Source organism: Eubalaena glacialis, chromosome 6 (genome assembly GCF_028564815.1).
Source record: "Eubalaena glacialis isolate mEubGla1 chromosome 6, mEubGla1.1.hap2.+ XY, whole genome shotgun sequence".
NCBI lineage: Eukaryota > Metazoa > Chordata > Mammalia > Artiodactyla > Balaenidae > Eubalaena > Eubalaena glacialis.
In genome coordinates, this window is record NC_083721.1 from 82,997,148 (window position 1) to 83,012,553 (window position 15,406).

The 15,406-nt window shown below is 48.4% G+C and overlaps 1 protein-coding gene across 4 annotated transcripts in view; it reads left to right on the forward strand.

Moving 5' to 3' along the window:
* The window catches only part of IGF2BP2 (insulin like growth factor 2 mRNA binding protein 2), a 165,359-nt gene extending 150,958 nt beyond the window's left edge, over nucleotides 1-14,401 (forward strand). For all 4 annotated transcript variants that reach the window (XM_061194383.1, XM_061194384.1, XM_061194385.1 and 1 more), the window contains 6 exons: nucleotides 711-779; nucleotides 1,653-1,769; nucleotides 6,104-6,178; nucleotides 10,578-10,709; nucleotides 11,078-11,191; nucleotides 12,558-14,401. In XM_061194383.1, coding sequence (XP_061050366.1) covers nucleotides 711-779; nucleotides 1,653-1,769; nucleotides 6,104-6,178; nucleotides 10,578-10,709; nucleotides 11,078-11,191; nucleotides 12,558-12,650 — 600 coding nt within the window. In that variant the 3' untranslated portion in view covers nucleotides 12,651-14,401. The remainder of the gene's footprint in view (nucleotides 1-710; nucleotides 780-1,652; nucleotides 1,770-6,103; nucleotides 6,179-10,577; nucleotides 10,710-11,077; nucleotides 11,192-12,557) is intronic.
* The last annotated feature ends 1,005 nt before the right edge of the window (nucleotides 14,402-15,406 follow it).

Below are 15,406 nucleotides of genomic sequence, written 5' to 3' on the forward strand. Positions count from 1 at the left end.
CACACGCTGCGTGGCACAGCCAAAAATAAAATATTTTTTTTAAAAAAAAGTTTATGGATAAAGTATCTACCACAATACTTAGGACACAGTAGGTATTCAATAAAAAGCAGCTACTTTAAAAATTAACACTACTTTCCTAATAGCTCTGTTTTCTTCTACCAAATCTGCCTTCCTGTCCCCTGCTTCCCCCTCCCCCTCCACAATATGTATGTATTCATTCATTTTCTCCCCTCAGTTTCGTTTTCAATTTCTCTATTCTCAGTCTCTCCATTCCTTCTGAGATTCTCTGGGCGCTCACTGATCTGACTTCCCAGGAACACTTTGCTTGTTTAGAATAACTCTTGGATTTGTCCTGGCTCTCTCTGTTCCTTTAATCTGTGGTTCATAATTCCTCAGAAAATAGAAACCACTGGCGCTTCCTCTCTGCCTGAGGGCAGGTTAAAAAGTGCTTGTGCATGTTCCCTCCTCTGGTGGGTTCCTGGGAAGCCTAGACCATGACTCAGCTTGGAAATGATGAATATCCAGCCCAGCCAGTGCTCCGTGAGAGAAGGGGGCAGAGATCTGAGCTGCAGAGGCACAGGTGTGCCTTTAGGACAGCGCGGCCCGGTGGTGGTGCCGGGAGCCTTTGTTGTGTGTGGGAATCTTGCCTCCCTGAGTTTGGTGAGCGGCCCTATGGGCCCTGCTGACTGACCGTTTCTCTCCTGCTGCAGACCCACTCCGGATACTTCTCCAGCTTGTACCCCCCTCACCAGTTTGGCCCGTTCCCGCATCATCACTCAGTAAGTGCCCACAGTTCAGCCCCATCTGCCACTTGTCCCTCTCCTGTGGCCGGTGCCACTCAGTCCTTAGCAGACTGACCACTGCATGCTCACGGTGTGCGTGCCGGGTCCCCTGGTTCCAGGCTGTCCTGGGAGTGACACATTGCAGGGCATCAGCACACCAGGCCACCCGGCACTCAAGTGCACTAAGAGGCCCTTCAGCATCCTGCTGGTGCTCACAGATCCCACAGGTGGCTGGAAACTGGTGCAGAGGAGCAATCAGCAGGTCAAATTAGGAGGTGGTGTTGGGCTAAAGAACAGAGTCTCCAAAGTTCTTTAACAAAGTCTAGCAAGTGGGCCATGTCATTCCCACAGACCCCTACAGACAAGAACAGCAAGGGCTCCTGGTGGGCTTGCCTGTGTCTCTCTGGGCCGTCCCCTCGCGGCCTGTTCAGGGCAGGTTTAATTACAGTCTCGTTTTGAACCCAGTTCCCCTCCAGTGATAATGCCGCTCCTGCCCGCTAGGTGGGAGGGCAGCTCTCCGTTCCTGCTAACAAAGTGCCTCAGGCCAGGTGTGCTTAATAGCTACTGATTCCTTGGATGAAGACACAGGAGAAATACACATCACATTTGAACTTGACAGAAGGCCCGTGGACAGACAGCTTGCTGTGTCTAGCAAATTCAGAGCTGCTCAGGAGGAGTTTGCACTCTAGTGGTTGTGTAGTTAGTGTGGACCCTGTTCAAGTTCATCCCTCCAGCTTCCCCGCTGCAGCGCCCCAGGCCCCAGAAGAATCCCATGCGGCATCCGGCCATTGCTCCGTTACTGTTGAGTGCCTGAAGGAGCAGCCCCAGTAGGAATGATGTCATCTGTCTTGTCTTGTCCTGTCCTTCCAGTATCCAGAGCAGGAGATTGTGAATCTCTTCATCCCAACCCAGGCTGTGGGTGCCATCATCGGGAAGAAAGGGGCGCACATTAAACAGCTGGCCAGATTCGCCGGGGCCTCCATCAAGGTAAAGCCGCTCTTGACAGCTGTCCCTATACCACCCTCTTCCACCCCCATCTCCACCCCATGTCCCTTGTTCCTTCTGTCCGTCCCGGGCAGTTCTTACACCATCCATAAAATCCTACAGGACCTGGAAAGCCTGCCTTCAGGACTATTCCCATGTACATTCATCTTTACCTCTCTCACTCCTTTTTTGTTCAACTAACAAATGAATTAGGAAAAAATACTAGTAATACATAAGCCAACCTGGTCCTCTTTGGGCTACCATTGTCCTCAAGAGAAAACAAAGGCTGAGGATTCTCCCAAGTGAAGGGGGTGAGCCTAAGGAAAGCAATAATTTATACTCAGCAGTTGTCAATGCTTTGATGCTTTAGTTAGTCTCCATTTCAGAAACCTTTGAACTTTAACAAATAGTTTGAATGGAAAACTCTTTGAAAGGCAGTGATGAAACCGCAGATAAACAAAAGCCGGTGATATAACCTGAGCCGCGGCCTCAGGGTTGAGGAGAGTCTGGGGTTGAGGAGAGAGGTCAGGAAGGAGGGCCCCTGATTCATGCACTGGCCGAGTGCAGACACAGCTGCAGTTACATTCCCACCGCCTGTCTCCTGGAGCATAATGGGAAGAGTCGGCAGAGAAGCTGAAAGGGGAGGATTATTCGACCCTGGTCCTGCTCCAAGCCCAGCTATCAGCGCTGACTCACGGGCAGAATGCTGAGCACGTCCCAAGCCTCGTGAAACGCTGTCAGAAACAAGAGTTTCCGTTGTTACGTAAAATAATTTGCTGCCATGGGACAACCCGGAATTCCGAACAAGAAGTCTCATGACTTGGAGAGAAAGAATGCTTACACTTTCTCCCTAAGAAGAGCTGGAATTTCTCCCACAGCAAGTGTGCTGGAGAAAAAACAAAAACAAAACATTCTGAGTAGTGCAGAACAAGGATTGCAGTGAGACCATGGAAGAATTTTATGTAGGTAAATCATTTCCCCTCTCGGTGCTCGTTTATCTCACCCGCAAAGCGCGCAGATTGGAGAGCCCGAGGTGGGGGCAGACGGTGGTGGAGCACCCGGGGCCTTTGCACCCAGCGGGCTTGTTGCAGGTGAGACCCCAGCCCAGGTACTGACGGGCTGTGCTGGGCCCGCCCTCTGTGTGGGACAGGTAAGGTATGGACGACCACTGGGCTGGCTGCACCCTGAGGGCCATTCTCGGTGTCCGGTCCTGAGGTGCGATGCAACGCAAGGGACAGAATGAGACAATTTCAACTAAAAGGGACTTGAGGGATCGTCTCATCAAATCCTCTCTTTTTCCCCTGAGAAAAGGGAGACAGAGAGGGAACGGGAGATGGCCAAGGCACACAGGTGGCAGGACTGGCTCTTAGATAGCAGTTCTGCCGACTTGTAGGCTACAGGGCACTTCCCAGGACTAATCGCAGCAATAACTCTCCACTTACCATTGCCCATAAGGAACTAGGGCCCAGTGTTTAATTGACATGTCAATGGCCACAAAGCTAAAGAATGTGAGAGCCGAGGTTGGACCAGGCTGTCCTATTTTTGGTCCAATGTTTTTTCAACCTGAGCAACCTGAGTGCTATACCAGAGTCATTCCAGCAAGACTTTGGGAAAGTAGAGAAGGATCAACCCCTTGGGCTTCCCCCACAGCATCCCCGTAGTCCCTCTATGTCCCAGCAGAGTTGAGTGGTGGCGTGACTTCTGTGATGGGCAAAGACAGCAGGGGACAGAATGGGCTCTGGCTCTCTCCAGAGCAGTAAAGAAGAGAGGAAGCCAGGGAAGCCAAACATTTGCAAGAGACATTTCCTACTTTTTAAAATCAATCTGGTTTTTGCTAGATTTCCTTCATCTTGACAGGTCTCTGACAGCATCTGTCTCTAAAGATGATGATCTCACTAATTCCAGAGAACCACACCCCAATCCTGCTCTGCCAGTCTTCAGGGGCCACAACTAGAGGCACATTTGATGCTGCTGGGGCAGGGGGAGAGCTTTACACTAACACATGGGAGCAGAGTGCTGGAAGGGGGTGGGCTGAGTTGGGATAGGGCAGTGCATGCAAGAGATGCTTCAGTTACAGGCGAGAGCTAAGCCCCCGTCGCCTGCCTTTCCTGCACATCATCTGGCCGACAGGCTTCAGAATGCCACACAAAATTCCTGATCCTTGTTTCAGCCCTGCTCACCTGTGATCTTGGTGGTCACCTCATCTTTCTGCATCCCATTTGCTTCAGTCATAAAGTGGAGTCCTCATTCCAGGTCCTCTCAGGGAGTTTGCCTGGGGAGTGCCATTCCAGAACTGCAGGAGCACACGTGCGGCTCTCAGAGTTCTGGGCTGGGCTGTGAATACCAGGTAGTGGAGAGATGGGGGGCTTTCTTTCAGGATCGGAGCAAGGCAACTGTGAGAGCTGATTGGGTCAACGTGAATTATGAATTAGCCTTTCAGCCCTTCTTGATTTGGGTGGATAAGAGCTGGGAACCACCATATCCGTGCTCCTGTCACTCTCATTTACTCTTGGAAATAAGGAGCAGATTTAATGCCACCTATGGATGTAGAAGTAGAGATGAGGGTTCCCGCCAGTGATCTTAAGGGCCAGTCTGTATGCAGCCTGCTGGAGGGTCTCAGTCCCCTGGACACATCTGTTTTTTGGCTGAGGCTGCTGCCCTGCAGGTGAAGGCTGGCAGGTGGTCTGCCCGCAACAAAGGGAAGACCCCCAAGAAGCTCAGTGGTCGGTGACCTGTGTCTCAATGTTCATCCTCATGCCACTAAGTAGTCAGGGCCAGATCTTCTTGGAAGGTCTCATAGAAGAGTCTCTCCTTTCAGAGTGGGCAAGGTCAGCACAGGCCTTGGGTCTGTCTTCACGGTAAAGCTGGGACAGCGACACAGGACCCTGAGGCCTGCAGGTGCAGCCTGGCTTAGGACATGTACTGAGAGAAAACTAAAACCCTGTGGAGGTGGAGGTCTTCTTGCGGGAGCCAAGGCTGAGACACAGTGGTTCAGAGGTGATAACTTCAGACATGCCCCGTCAGTGGTGACTCATGTTCACGCTGAACAGCTCAGTCTCGGGGATGGGGTCTCTGGGTGGTGTGTAGAACTTTATGAGGTGCATTTGTGTACTAACCTCACTCCTGGCTTATCCCTAAGTGCCTGGTGTACTTTTAGCTCATTTAAAAGTAACTTTATGGGAATTCCCTGGTGGTCCAGTGGTTAGGACTCCACGCTTCCATTGCAGGGGGCACAAGTTCCCTGATTAGGGAACTAAGATCCCACAAGCCACGTGGTGTGGCCCCCCCCCCAAAAAAAAATAAATAAATTTAACTTTAATTATGCTACATTGTATTTATTTTTAAAGCTACCTTAAAGGTTTTTTTTTTTTTTAATTATTTCTTTATTTAATTTATTTTTGGCTGTGTTGGGTCTTCGTTGCTGCGCGCAGGCTTTCTCTAGTTGCGGCGAGCGGGGGCTGCTCTTCGTTGCGGTGCGCAGGCTTCTCATTGTGGTGGCTTCTCTTGTTGCTGAGCACGGGCTCTAGGTGCACGGGCTTCAGTAGTTGTGGCGCACGGGCTTAGTTGCTCTGCGGCATGTGGGATCTTCCCGGACCAGGGATCGAACCTGTGTCCCCTGCATTGGCAGGCGGATTCTTAACCACTGTGCCACCAGGGAAGTCCCCTTAAAGGTTTTTGAAATAAGGCAGGGTATGCGGGGAAAAAATATGTAAAGAGGATCTAACAAAAAAATGTTCGGTTGTTCCACCTTGAGTTCTGTTACAAAAGACGTCAGAGTCACAGAGTGAGAGCTAGGAGGTTTTGAGCTTGCCAGGTTCAACTGCCACGTTTCATCTGTGGGGGGAGGAGGGGTTTGTAGAGCACGCAGTGGAACCGAGGTGTCCTCATTCTTGCTCTGGTGCCATCAGTTGATTCGTGTGCTACAGAGGAGCTGGTCCTCGTCACACCTGTCACTAACAGCCCTCTCTGCAGGCTGACTCCAACTTAACTCCTCTGTGGACCAGCCCTTCCTCGCCTCTGGGCCCTGGGTGGGCTAGTGGAGCTCCTTGGTGAAAGGAGGCTGGTCACACTGCTGGTGGGGGCCAGGACAGGCAGTAAGTACTAACTTGTTTCCAACTATTCCTGGGTGGCCAGAGACCCAAATGTGATACTGGGCACTACGGTCATAATCTCCTAAGACCCAGAGTGGAAGCAGCAGGGTCAGACAAAGCACCAGGTACAAAGGCGTGAGTCTTATAATCTCTTGCTAGTGGGTGTGCCATCCTCTTGGACAAGAAGGAGGAGCTCGGGGAACAGAGCCAAGCAGTAGCATTTCCCTCTTGCTTTGTGAACTGCAGATTGCCCCAGCAGAAGGCCCAGATGTCAGTGAAAGGATGGTCATCATCACCGGCCCACCTGAAGCCCAGTTCAAGGTCAGTGCCAAGAACCCCTTCAGCCCTGCAGCCCTGGATACAGGGCAGCCTGTTAGGGAAGGCTGAGGGCCTTTAGCAGGCGCAGCTGCCCCAGAGCCAGGTTCAGGCTCTTCTTTGGAGGCCCCACCTCCATTTCCCTTCCTTCTATAGTCCCCACCCACCCTGTCTTCCCCACCTCCAGGCTGCTCCCTCTGTGTGGAGCCCTCCTTCCCTTCTTTCCCGTGGAAAAGGACTCTCTGTCAATGCCCCATTCAGGTGGCATCTCTGATCCCCTTGGTCGTGGTTTTGAAGATGGGGCATAAACATGGGTGTGAGGGGAAATAGCACAGTTTGTTGGAAGTGTTTGGTGGGGGGGGGGGGTGTGTGTGCATTGTTTTAATTTTTTATATTGGAGTATAGTTCACTTACAATGTTGTGTCAGTTTTAGGTGTACAGCAAAGTGATTCAGTTATACATATACATATATCCATTCTTTTTCAGATCCTTTTCCCATATAGGTTAGTACACAATATTGAGTACAGTTCCTTGTGCTATACAGTAGGTCCTTGTTGACTATTTTATATATAGTAATGTGTATATGTTAATGCCAAATTCCTAATTTATCCCTCCCCCCCCCCCCCGTTTCCCCTTTGGTAACCGTAAGTTTGTTTTCGAAGTCTGTGTCTGTTTCTGTTTTGTAAATAAGTTCATTTGTATCATTGTTTTAGATTCCACATATAAGTGATATCATATGATATTCATCTTTCTCTGTCTGATTGACTTCAGTTAGTATGATAATCTCTAGGTCCATCCATGTTGCTGCAGTGGTATTATTTCATTCTTTTATATGGATGAGTAATATTCCATTGTGTGTGTGTGTGTATATATATATATATCTCTTTTGGTTGGAGCATTTAATCCATTTACATTTAAGGTAATTATCAATATGTATGTTCTTATTGCCATTTTGTTAATTGTTTTGTATTTGTTTTTGTAGATCTTTTTTCTTCCCTTCCTCTTTTTTTTCTTCTCTTATGATTTGATGACTATCTTTAGTGTTGTGTTTGGATTGCTCTTTCTTTTTTGTGTGTGTGTTCCTGTTGTAGATTTTTGGTTTGTGGTTACCACAAGGTTTTGATATAGCAGTCTATATGTGTGTGTGTGTGTGTGTGTATGTATATGATTGTTTAAAGTTGCTGGTCTCTTCATTTCAAATGCATTTCCAGTATCCTGCATTTGTACTCTCCTCATGATTGCTGGTTTTGATATCATATTTGTGTGTGGATGATTTCCTACCTTTACTGTATGTTTGCCTTTACCAGTGAGCTTTCTCATTCGTAATTTTCCTGTTTCTAGTTGTGGGCTTTTCTTTTCCACCTAGAGAAGTTTCTTTAGCATTTGTTGTAAAGCTGGTTTGGTGGTGCTGAATTCTCTTAGCTTGTGCTTGTCTGTAAAGCTTTTGATTTCTCCACTGAATCTGAATAAGAGCCTTGGTGGGTAGAGTATTCTTGGTTGTAGTTTTTTCCCCTTTTATCACTTTAAATATATGGTGCCACTCCCTTCTGGCCTGCAGAGTTTCTGCTGAAAAATCAGCTGATAACCTTATGGGGATTCCCTTGTATGTTATTTGTTGCTTTTCTCTTGTTGCTTTTAATATTTTCCCTTTGTCTTTAATTTTTGTCAGTTTGATTAATATGTGTCTCAGCATGTTCCTCCTTGGGTTTATCCTGTATGGGATTCTCTGTGCTTCCTGGACTTGAGTGTTTCCTTTCCCATGTTAGGGAAGTTTTTGGCTATTATCTTTTCAAATATTTTCTAGGGCCATTTCTCTCTTCTCCTTCTGGAAACCCTGTAATGCAAATCTTGGTGCATTTAATGTTGCCCCAGAGGTCTCTTAAATTGTCCTTATTTCTTTTCATTCTTTTTTCTTTATTCTGTTCTGTGGCAGTGATTTCCACCAGTCTGTCTCCCAGCTCACTTATTTATTCTTCTGCCTCATCTCTTCTGCCTTTGATTCCTTCTAGTTTATTTTTCATTTCAGTTATTGTATTGTTCATCTGTTTGTTCTTTAAATCTTCTAGCTCTTTGTTAAATATTTCTTGTATCTTCTTGGTCTGTGCCTCCATTCTTTTTCCAAGATCTTGGATTATCTTTACTATCATTATTCTGAATTCTTTTTTCAGGGAGATTGCCTATCTCTATTTCACTTAGTTGTTCTTCTGGGGTTTTATCTTGTTCCTTCGTCTGGAACATATTTCTCTGCTGTCTCATTTTGTCTGACTTTCTGTGTTTGTGGTCTCCGTTCTGCAGGCTGCCAGATTGTAGTTCTTGCTTCTGGTGTCTGCCTCAACCCCTGGCTGAGGTTGGTCCAGGGGCTTGTGCAGGCTTCCTGGTGGGACGGACTTGTGCCTGCCCATGGGAGGGTGGAGCTGGGTCTTGTTCCTCTGGTGGGCAGGGCCGTGTCAAGGGGTGTGTCTAGAGGTGGCTGTGGGCTCAGGATGACTTTAGGCAGCTGTCAATGGGTGGGGCTGTATTCCCACCTTGTTGGTTGTTTGGCCCGAGGCGTCCAAGCGCTGGAGCCTGCAGGCTGTTGGGTGGGGCCAGGTCTCAGTACCAATATGGCGACCTCAGGGAGGAGGCATACTCATGCTGAGAAGTATTCCCTGGGGCCTCCGCTACCAGTGTCCTTGCCACTGCAGTGGGCCACAGCCAACCCCTGCCTCCCCAGGAGACCCTCCAAGACCCACAGGTAGGTCTGGCCCAGGCTCCTGTGGAGTCACTGCTTTGCCCTGGGTCGCAGTTCACATGAAACCTTGCGTGCGCCCTCCAAGAATGGAGTCTCTGTTTCCTCTAGTCTTGCGGAGCTCTTGCACTCAAGCCCCACTGGCCTTCAAAGCCACATGCTCTGGAGGCTCCTCCTCCAGATGCCAGACCACCAGGCTGAGGAGCCTAGCATGGGGTTCAGAACTCTCACTCCTATGGGAGAACCTCTACGATATAATCAGTTTCCAGTTTGTGGGTCACCCATCTGGTGGGTGTGGGATTTGATTATATCGTGAAAGCACCCCTCCTGCCATCTCGTTGTGGCTTCTTCTTTGTCTTTGGATGTAGAATATCTTTTTTGATAGGTTCCAGGGTTTTTTTTGTCAATGGTTGTTCAGCAGTTAGTTGTGATTTTGGTGTTTTCGTGAGAGGTGGTGAGCTCAAGTCCTTCTATTCCACCATCTTGTACCCCTTCCCCTGCATGGTTTTGTTATTGCCTTTTCACCCCTAGGAAAATTATAACTTGAGTTTTCTGAAAGTCAGAAACATTTATTTGTAAAAGTATAATTCGTATTAAAAATATTTGAAATGTGTCTGAAAAAAAATTAACACATGTAAATGTTCAAGAACAATAATCCTTCAACTCATGAATGGATAACAAAATGTGGTATATCCACATAATAGGATATCATTCAGCCATGGAAAGAGTGAAATTCTGATGCATGCTATATCATGGATGAACCTAGAAAACATTACACCAAGTGAAAGAAGGCAGACACAGTAGATCACATATTATATATTCTATTTATGTGAAACATCCAGAAAAGGCAAATCCAGAGACAGAAGGGTAGTTTAGTGGTTGCCAGGGACTAGGGGAAGGGAGGAATTGGGACTATCTGCTAATAGGTATGGGTTTTTATTTGGGGGAATGGGATGGAAATGTTCTGGATAGCAGTGGTGGTTGCACAACCTAGTGAATATACTAAAAACCACTGGAGTGTACACGTTAAAATGCTGAATTTTAGGTTATGTAAGTTATATCTCAGTTTTTTTTAAAGTTCTTTTAGGGACTTCCCTGGCGGTCCAGTTGTTAAGACTGCGCTTCCACTGCAGGGGGCACGGGTTTGATCCCTGGTTGGGGAACTAAGATCCCACATGCGATGTGGTGCAGCCAATAAATAAATAAATAATTTTTTTTAAAAAAAAGGTTCTTTTAAAAAGAACAAAAAGGTTTTGGCTACACTGGCTCTGGAGTTAGACATCAAAGAGCAAATCCCATCACCACCACCCTTGCCTCCATCCTTTAATAACCAGAGGCCTGAACATATCGTGGTGGGAGGAAGTTAAGAACTCCCTGAACAAATTCATTCAACCAAACATTTATAGGTGCTCAGGATACAGAAATAAGACATGTAGTTCCACCCTGACCGTATACACAGAAAGCTTCCTGTGCGATCCATGTGCAAACCTGAAGACACGGGAGTGTCTGTGCATGTCTGCAAGGTGCACTCCTTGGGTGTGGCAGGCATGCACCCACTGGGTCTGAGTGAGCTGAGCAGACCCCGGGGAGCATGGGGCTGGGGCTGTACCATTGCCTGGACTCACTGGTTCCTGTAGCAGTGCTGCTAAAGCAGGTTGACATGTCTTGCTCTCTCAGGCTCAGGGGCGGATCTTTGGGAAACTGAAAGAAGAAAACTTCTTTAACCCCAAAGAGGAGGTAAAGCTGGAAGCCCACATCCGAGTGCCCTCCTCTACAGCCGGCCGTGTGATCGGCAAGGGTGGCAAAACCGTAAGTGTGCTCTGAGCTGGCTTCGTCTCCTGGCCTAACTTCCCTCAGACCCCCACTGACTCTTCAAGGACAAAAATGTAATTAGCATCATCCAGAGCTGAGGGCCCCAAATCCCCAGTGCTGAGCCAGACACCGAAACAGCAGGGTCCTGGGTCCAGGAACACTGCATCTAGGCTATGTGCTGGGAAATGAAGACAGGGAGCCTGCCTCCTGCCCCTGTAAACCCACACACATAGCAGCAGGAAAATGATAAGGAGCAGAGTCCCGCCCAGAGTATACAGACATACCTTGCAGATATGCTGGGTTCCGGTTCCTGACCACTGCAGTGAAGCAAGTCACAGGAATTTTTTTGGTTTCTCCCTTCACAGGTGAATGAACTGCAGAACTTAACCAGTGCAGAAGTCATTGTGCCTCGTGACCAAACGCCAGATGAAAATGAGGAAGTGATTGTCCGAATTATCGGGCATTTCTTTGCCAGCCAGGTACCTGTGCTGTGAGGGTCCAGTCTCTCCTGCTAATCTCTTTGCAAGTCTCTAAGTTCTTGGTGACCTGTCCAGTGGCCCCAGGCCGTGCACACCCCCCGACCCTGACCCCCATGCACAGATGGAACAGGGCAGGGGCGACTGTTCTTGGCTCACCACTGCTCTCTCTCCCAGGCCTGCTAGAGGAGCCTGAGGAAGGGTATAGAGCTTTGGAGTCAAGCCAGCACAGTTCAAGCCTCTGAAATGCTGAACTGCGGGCTCTCCTGTTCCCTCGTCCTCCTGCTCAGGCCTCAGTCACGGCCTTCCCCTGCTGGGAGCCACATTACCAGGCAAGGGCCACCCTTGGGCCCTGAGGACCAGCCTAGGTGCCGCAATTCCACTATTATGGGTTAAACGCTCATGTCAGGAGACCCTTGTTTCTCTTTCCTCTCCTCTACCTCACTGTGACAACCCCCATTAGGACTCAGGGCTCCACACAGCTGCTTCTCCTCCAGTCAGAAGGGCTAGTGACTCAGAATCACGTGACCTGGTTCTTTTTGATGCTTTGTTGTTGTTGTTGGGGGAGGGGGTTGGGTTTGGGGATAGAGCAGTCCAGTCCCTGTCCCAAAGGAGCAGAGGCAGTCTAAGCCAACACTGCAGGTTTGTCTGAGCGTCAGCCTGCGCGCTCAGTGCCGTGCCTTTGCCAGGACCTGCCACGCTGCTGCGCCCTGCACCCCACCAGCACCCTTTGAGACTCGTAGAGTCAGAGCCCAACCACACCACCCCTGGGGCTCTCCCATCCCAGCTCTTCCAGTGTCCCCGGCGTGGGTCTCAGTGGCTGGGCTCCTGTAGGAGTTCAGTCTGCAGGGTTCTCCCTGCAGTGGGAGCAGCAGGGTGGGTGAGGGGACAGGTTTGTGTTCATGTGTTTTCTCCACTTGTTCAGGGTAGAGTGTCTGGGCCAGTTTCTCACTTTCTCCCCATCCCATTGACTGTCCATCTTCCCTTGCCATACACCACTGTCTTTGCAGTAACTCTAGGAAGGCGGGGAGGAGGCGAAGCGTTGGACGTTGGAGCGTGTGTTAGCTGGGAGGGAGGATGCCGTCTGACCTCTGCAGGTTCCCTAGTCACTAATGCCCTGGTTCTGCTTCCTGGGGTCCCACCCTCTTACCCTCCACCCAGCAGCCTCAGCGGGGTGGGGGTGGGGACCTCTGCCACTTTACTTACAGGCAGAAAAGGCCTGGAGTCAGGGCCTCAGTAGATAGATGACACTTTTCTGAGTTTACCGCCTCCTTCCCCCAAGTCCCAGCCCCGCTTCCCCACACCACACTGCTTGTCCTCAGAACTGGGTTCCTTTTCTCCCCTGTCCCCCTCCTCTCCCTTGCTGCAGACTGCACAGCGCAAGATCAGGGAAATTGTACAACAGGTGAAGCAGCAGGAGCAGAAATATCCTCAGGGAGTTGCCTCACAGCGCAGCAAGTGAGGCTCCCACAGGCACCAGCAAACAACGGATGAATGTAGCCCTTCCAACACCTGACAGAATGAGACCAAACACAGCCAGCCAGATCGGGAGCAAACCAAAGACCATCCTGAGGAATGAGAAGTCTGCGGAGGCGCCAGGGGCTCTGCAGAGGCCCTGAGAATCCGGGGGGCCAGGGAGGAGGCGGGAGGGCAGCCGTGCCGGGGCCCGGCCTCCCAGCTCCCCCAGGGCCTCTGCAGGCTTCCCAGCCATCCACTTCACCATCCACTCGGGTCTCTCCTAACCCCACCACGCTATCCCTTCTAGTTGAACTAACATAGGTGAACGCGTTCAAATCAAAGCAAAATTCACACCCTTTTCTTTTTGCGGAAAATTGTCTCTGTACATGTATGTACATATTAGAAGGGAAAGATGTTAAGATATGTGGCCTGTGGGTTACACAGGGTGCCTGCGGCGTTAATATATTTTAGAAATAATATATCAAATAACTCAACTAACTCCAATTTTTAATCAGTTATTCTTTTTTCTTTTTAAAGAGAAAGCAGGCTTTTCTAGACTTTAAAGAATAAAGTCGTGCTTTGGGAGGTCTAACGGTTTAGTAAGGAGCTTCAAGGCCACCCACACAAAATTCACCCGGAGGGAAATCTCGTCGAAAGGACACTCACAGCAGTTCTGGATCACCTGTGTATGTCAACAGAAGGGATACCGTCTCTCTGAAGAGGAAACTCTGTCTCTCTTCATCCCTGTCTAGCTCACACACCCATTTCTCTTTGCTTCACAGGTTTTAAACTGGTTTTTGCATACTGCTATATAATTCTCTGTCTCTCTCTGTTTATCTCTCCCCTACCCCTCTCCCTCCCCATCCTCTCCATCCCCATTCTTGTTAATTCCCTCATCCCTCTGTCTCAATTCCCATATCTACGCACCCCCCAGGCAAAGCAGTGCTCTGAGTATCACATCACACAAAGGAACAAAAGCGAAACACACAAACCAGCCTCAACTTACACTTGGTTACTCAAAAGAACAAGAGTCAATGGTACTTGTCCTAGCATTTTGGAAGAGGAAAAACAGTAACCCATCAAACCAAACAAAGAAAAATTCCACAAAGAAAGAATGTATTTTGTCTTTTTACATTTTGGTGTATAAGCCATCAATATTCAGCAAAATGATTTCTTTCTTTTAAAAAAAAATATGGAGGAAAACAGCAATTTACACGAGGTCGTTGGCCCAGGGCGTTAAATTTACAGATTTTTTTAACGAGAAAAACACACAAAAAAAAGCTACCTCAGGTGTTTTTTACCTCAGCACCTTGCTCTTGTGTTTCCCTTAGAGATTTTGTAAAACTGATAGTTGGAGCATTTTTTTATTTTTTTAATAAAAATGAGTTGGAAAAAAATAAGATATCAACTGCCAGCCTGGAGAAGGTAACAGTCCAAGTGTGCAACAACTGTTCTGAATTGTCTTCCGCTAGCCAAGAACCTATATGGCCTTCTTTTGGACAAACCTTGAAAATGTTTATTTAAAAAAAAAAGTGACAAAGAAAAACAGAGAGAGAGAATATTGGAGATGTCCTGAATTTCAATAGGGTACGCGCCATTAGGGCTTTTTGCGCTAAAGGATGAACATGTACTGGTTTATGTGAACAAGCCATTTTACCACCAGACTGCAATGCCAGTTTCCTCTACTGCAAACAGTGTTCTGTGACAAAAACAAAAACAAACAAACAAACAAAAAGAAATATATCCAGCTAACAAGATCCTGGTGTCTTGGTCTCTTATTTTACTAAGTATCGCCCATCCCAAAGTGTCAGCTGAATTCCACCTCTGAGGGGACTTCAGGGAAATGGGTGGCATATACCGTCAGGACTGGGAAGCTACACTGAGGAGGCTGGCTTCTCCAGGCAGGTCTTTGGGAGAAGCTAAACTAGGTCAGTGGTGCTCAGACTGTGCTCAGACCAGCAGCACCAGTATCACCTGGGAACGTGTTAGAAATGAAGGTTCTCAGGGTCCACCTTGGGACAGAAATTCTAAGGGTGGAGGGTGGGCTTGAGCAGTCTCCGTCAGTGAGCCCTCGGGGTGATTCCGATGTACGCTGAGGTTTGAGAACCACAGAACTAGAGGGCTGGATACTGACTGCACAGTAACTAGGTAAGGTCATCCCCTATCTTAGGAACCTTTAAGCCTGGCCAGGGAAAGAGCTTATTTTTATGTGGGGGGAAGGAAGAGGCTAATATGCTTGACAATTTAAGGGAAGAGGTACTTCCTTCACCCCTCCCCAGAAGCCAAATTTTAAGTATGTCAGGAGATGTGGTGAGTAGGCCTGGACACCCCTTCTATCCTGGTTAGTTTCGCTCCAACTTTGCCTCAAGACAATCTCGTTTTCTCCAACATGGAGCTATGGAAAGAGGTTGTTTGCAAATTGGGAGAGGATTCCAGCGTAGAGGGAGAACTTAAAAACATGAGAAAAAGGATCGATAGAATAGAAATTTGGAGAAAAGAGGAAATGACTTCTAAGGGAAGCAGGGGAAAATTGATAACCTGGCATCAGCTAGGATGTGAATGACTCGGTGACTGAGTAGACAGAGATGGGATAAGGACTTATGGAGTATGAAAGCATTTGGCCTAGTCTTACTCCTGCATCCCTGGGGAAGGACATGGGCAACAGAGGCATCCCCATGTGAACGATGATGAGAGAAGCCCGCAACTGTAGAAGTTCAGAGACCAGCCTAAATTGTACATGCATCCAAATCTTTCACTGTC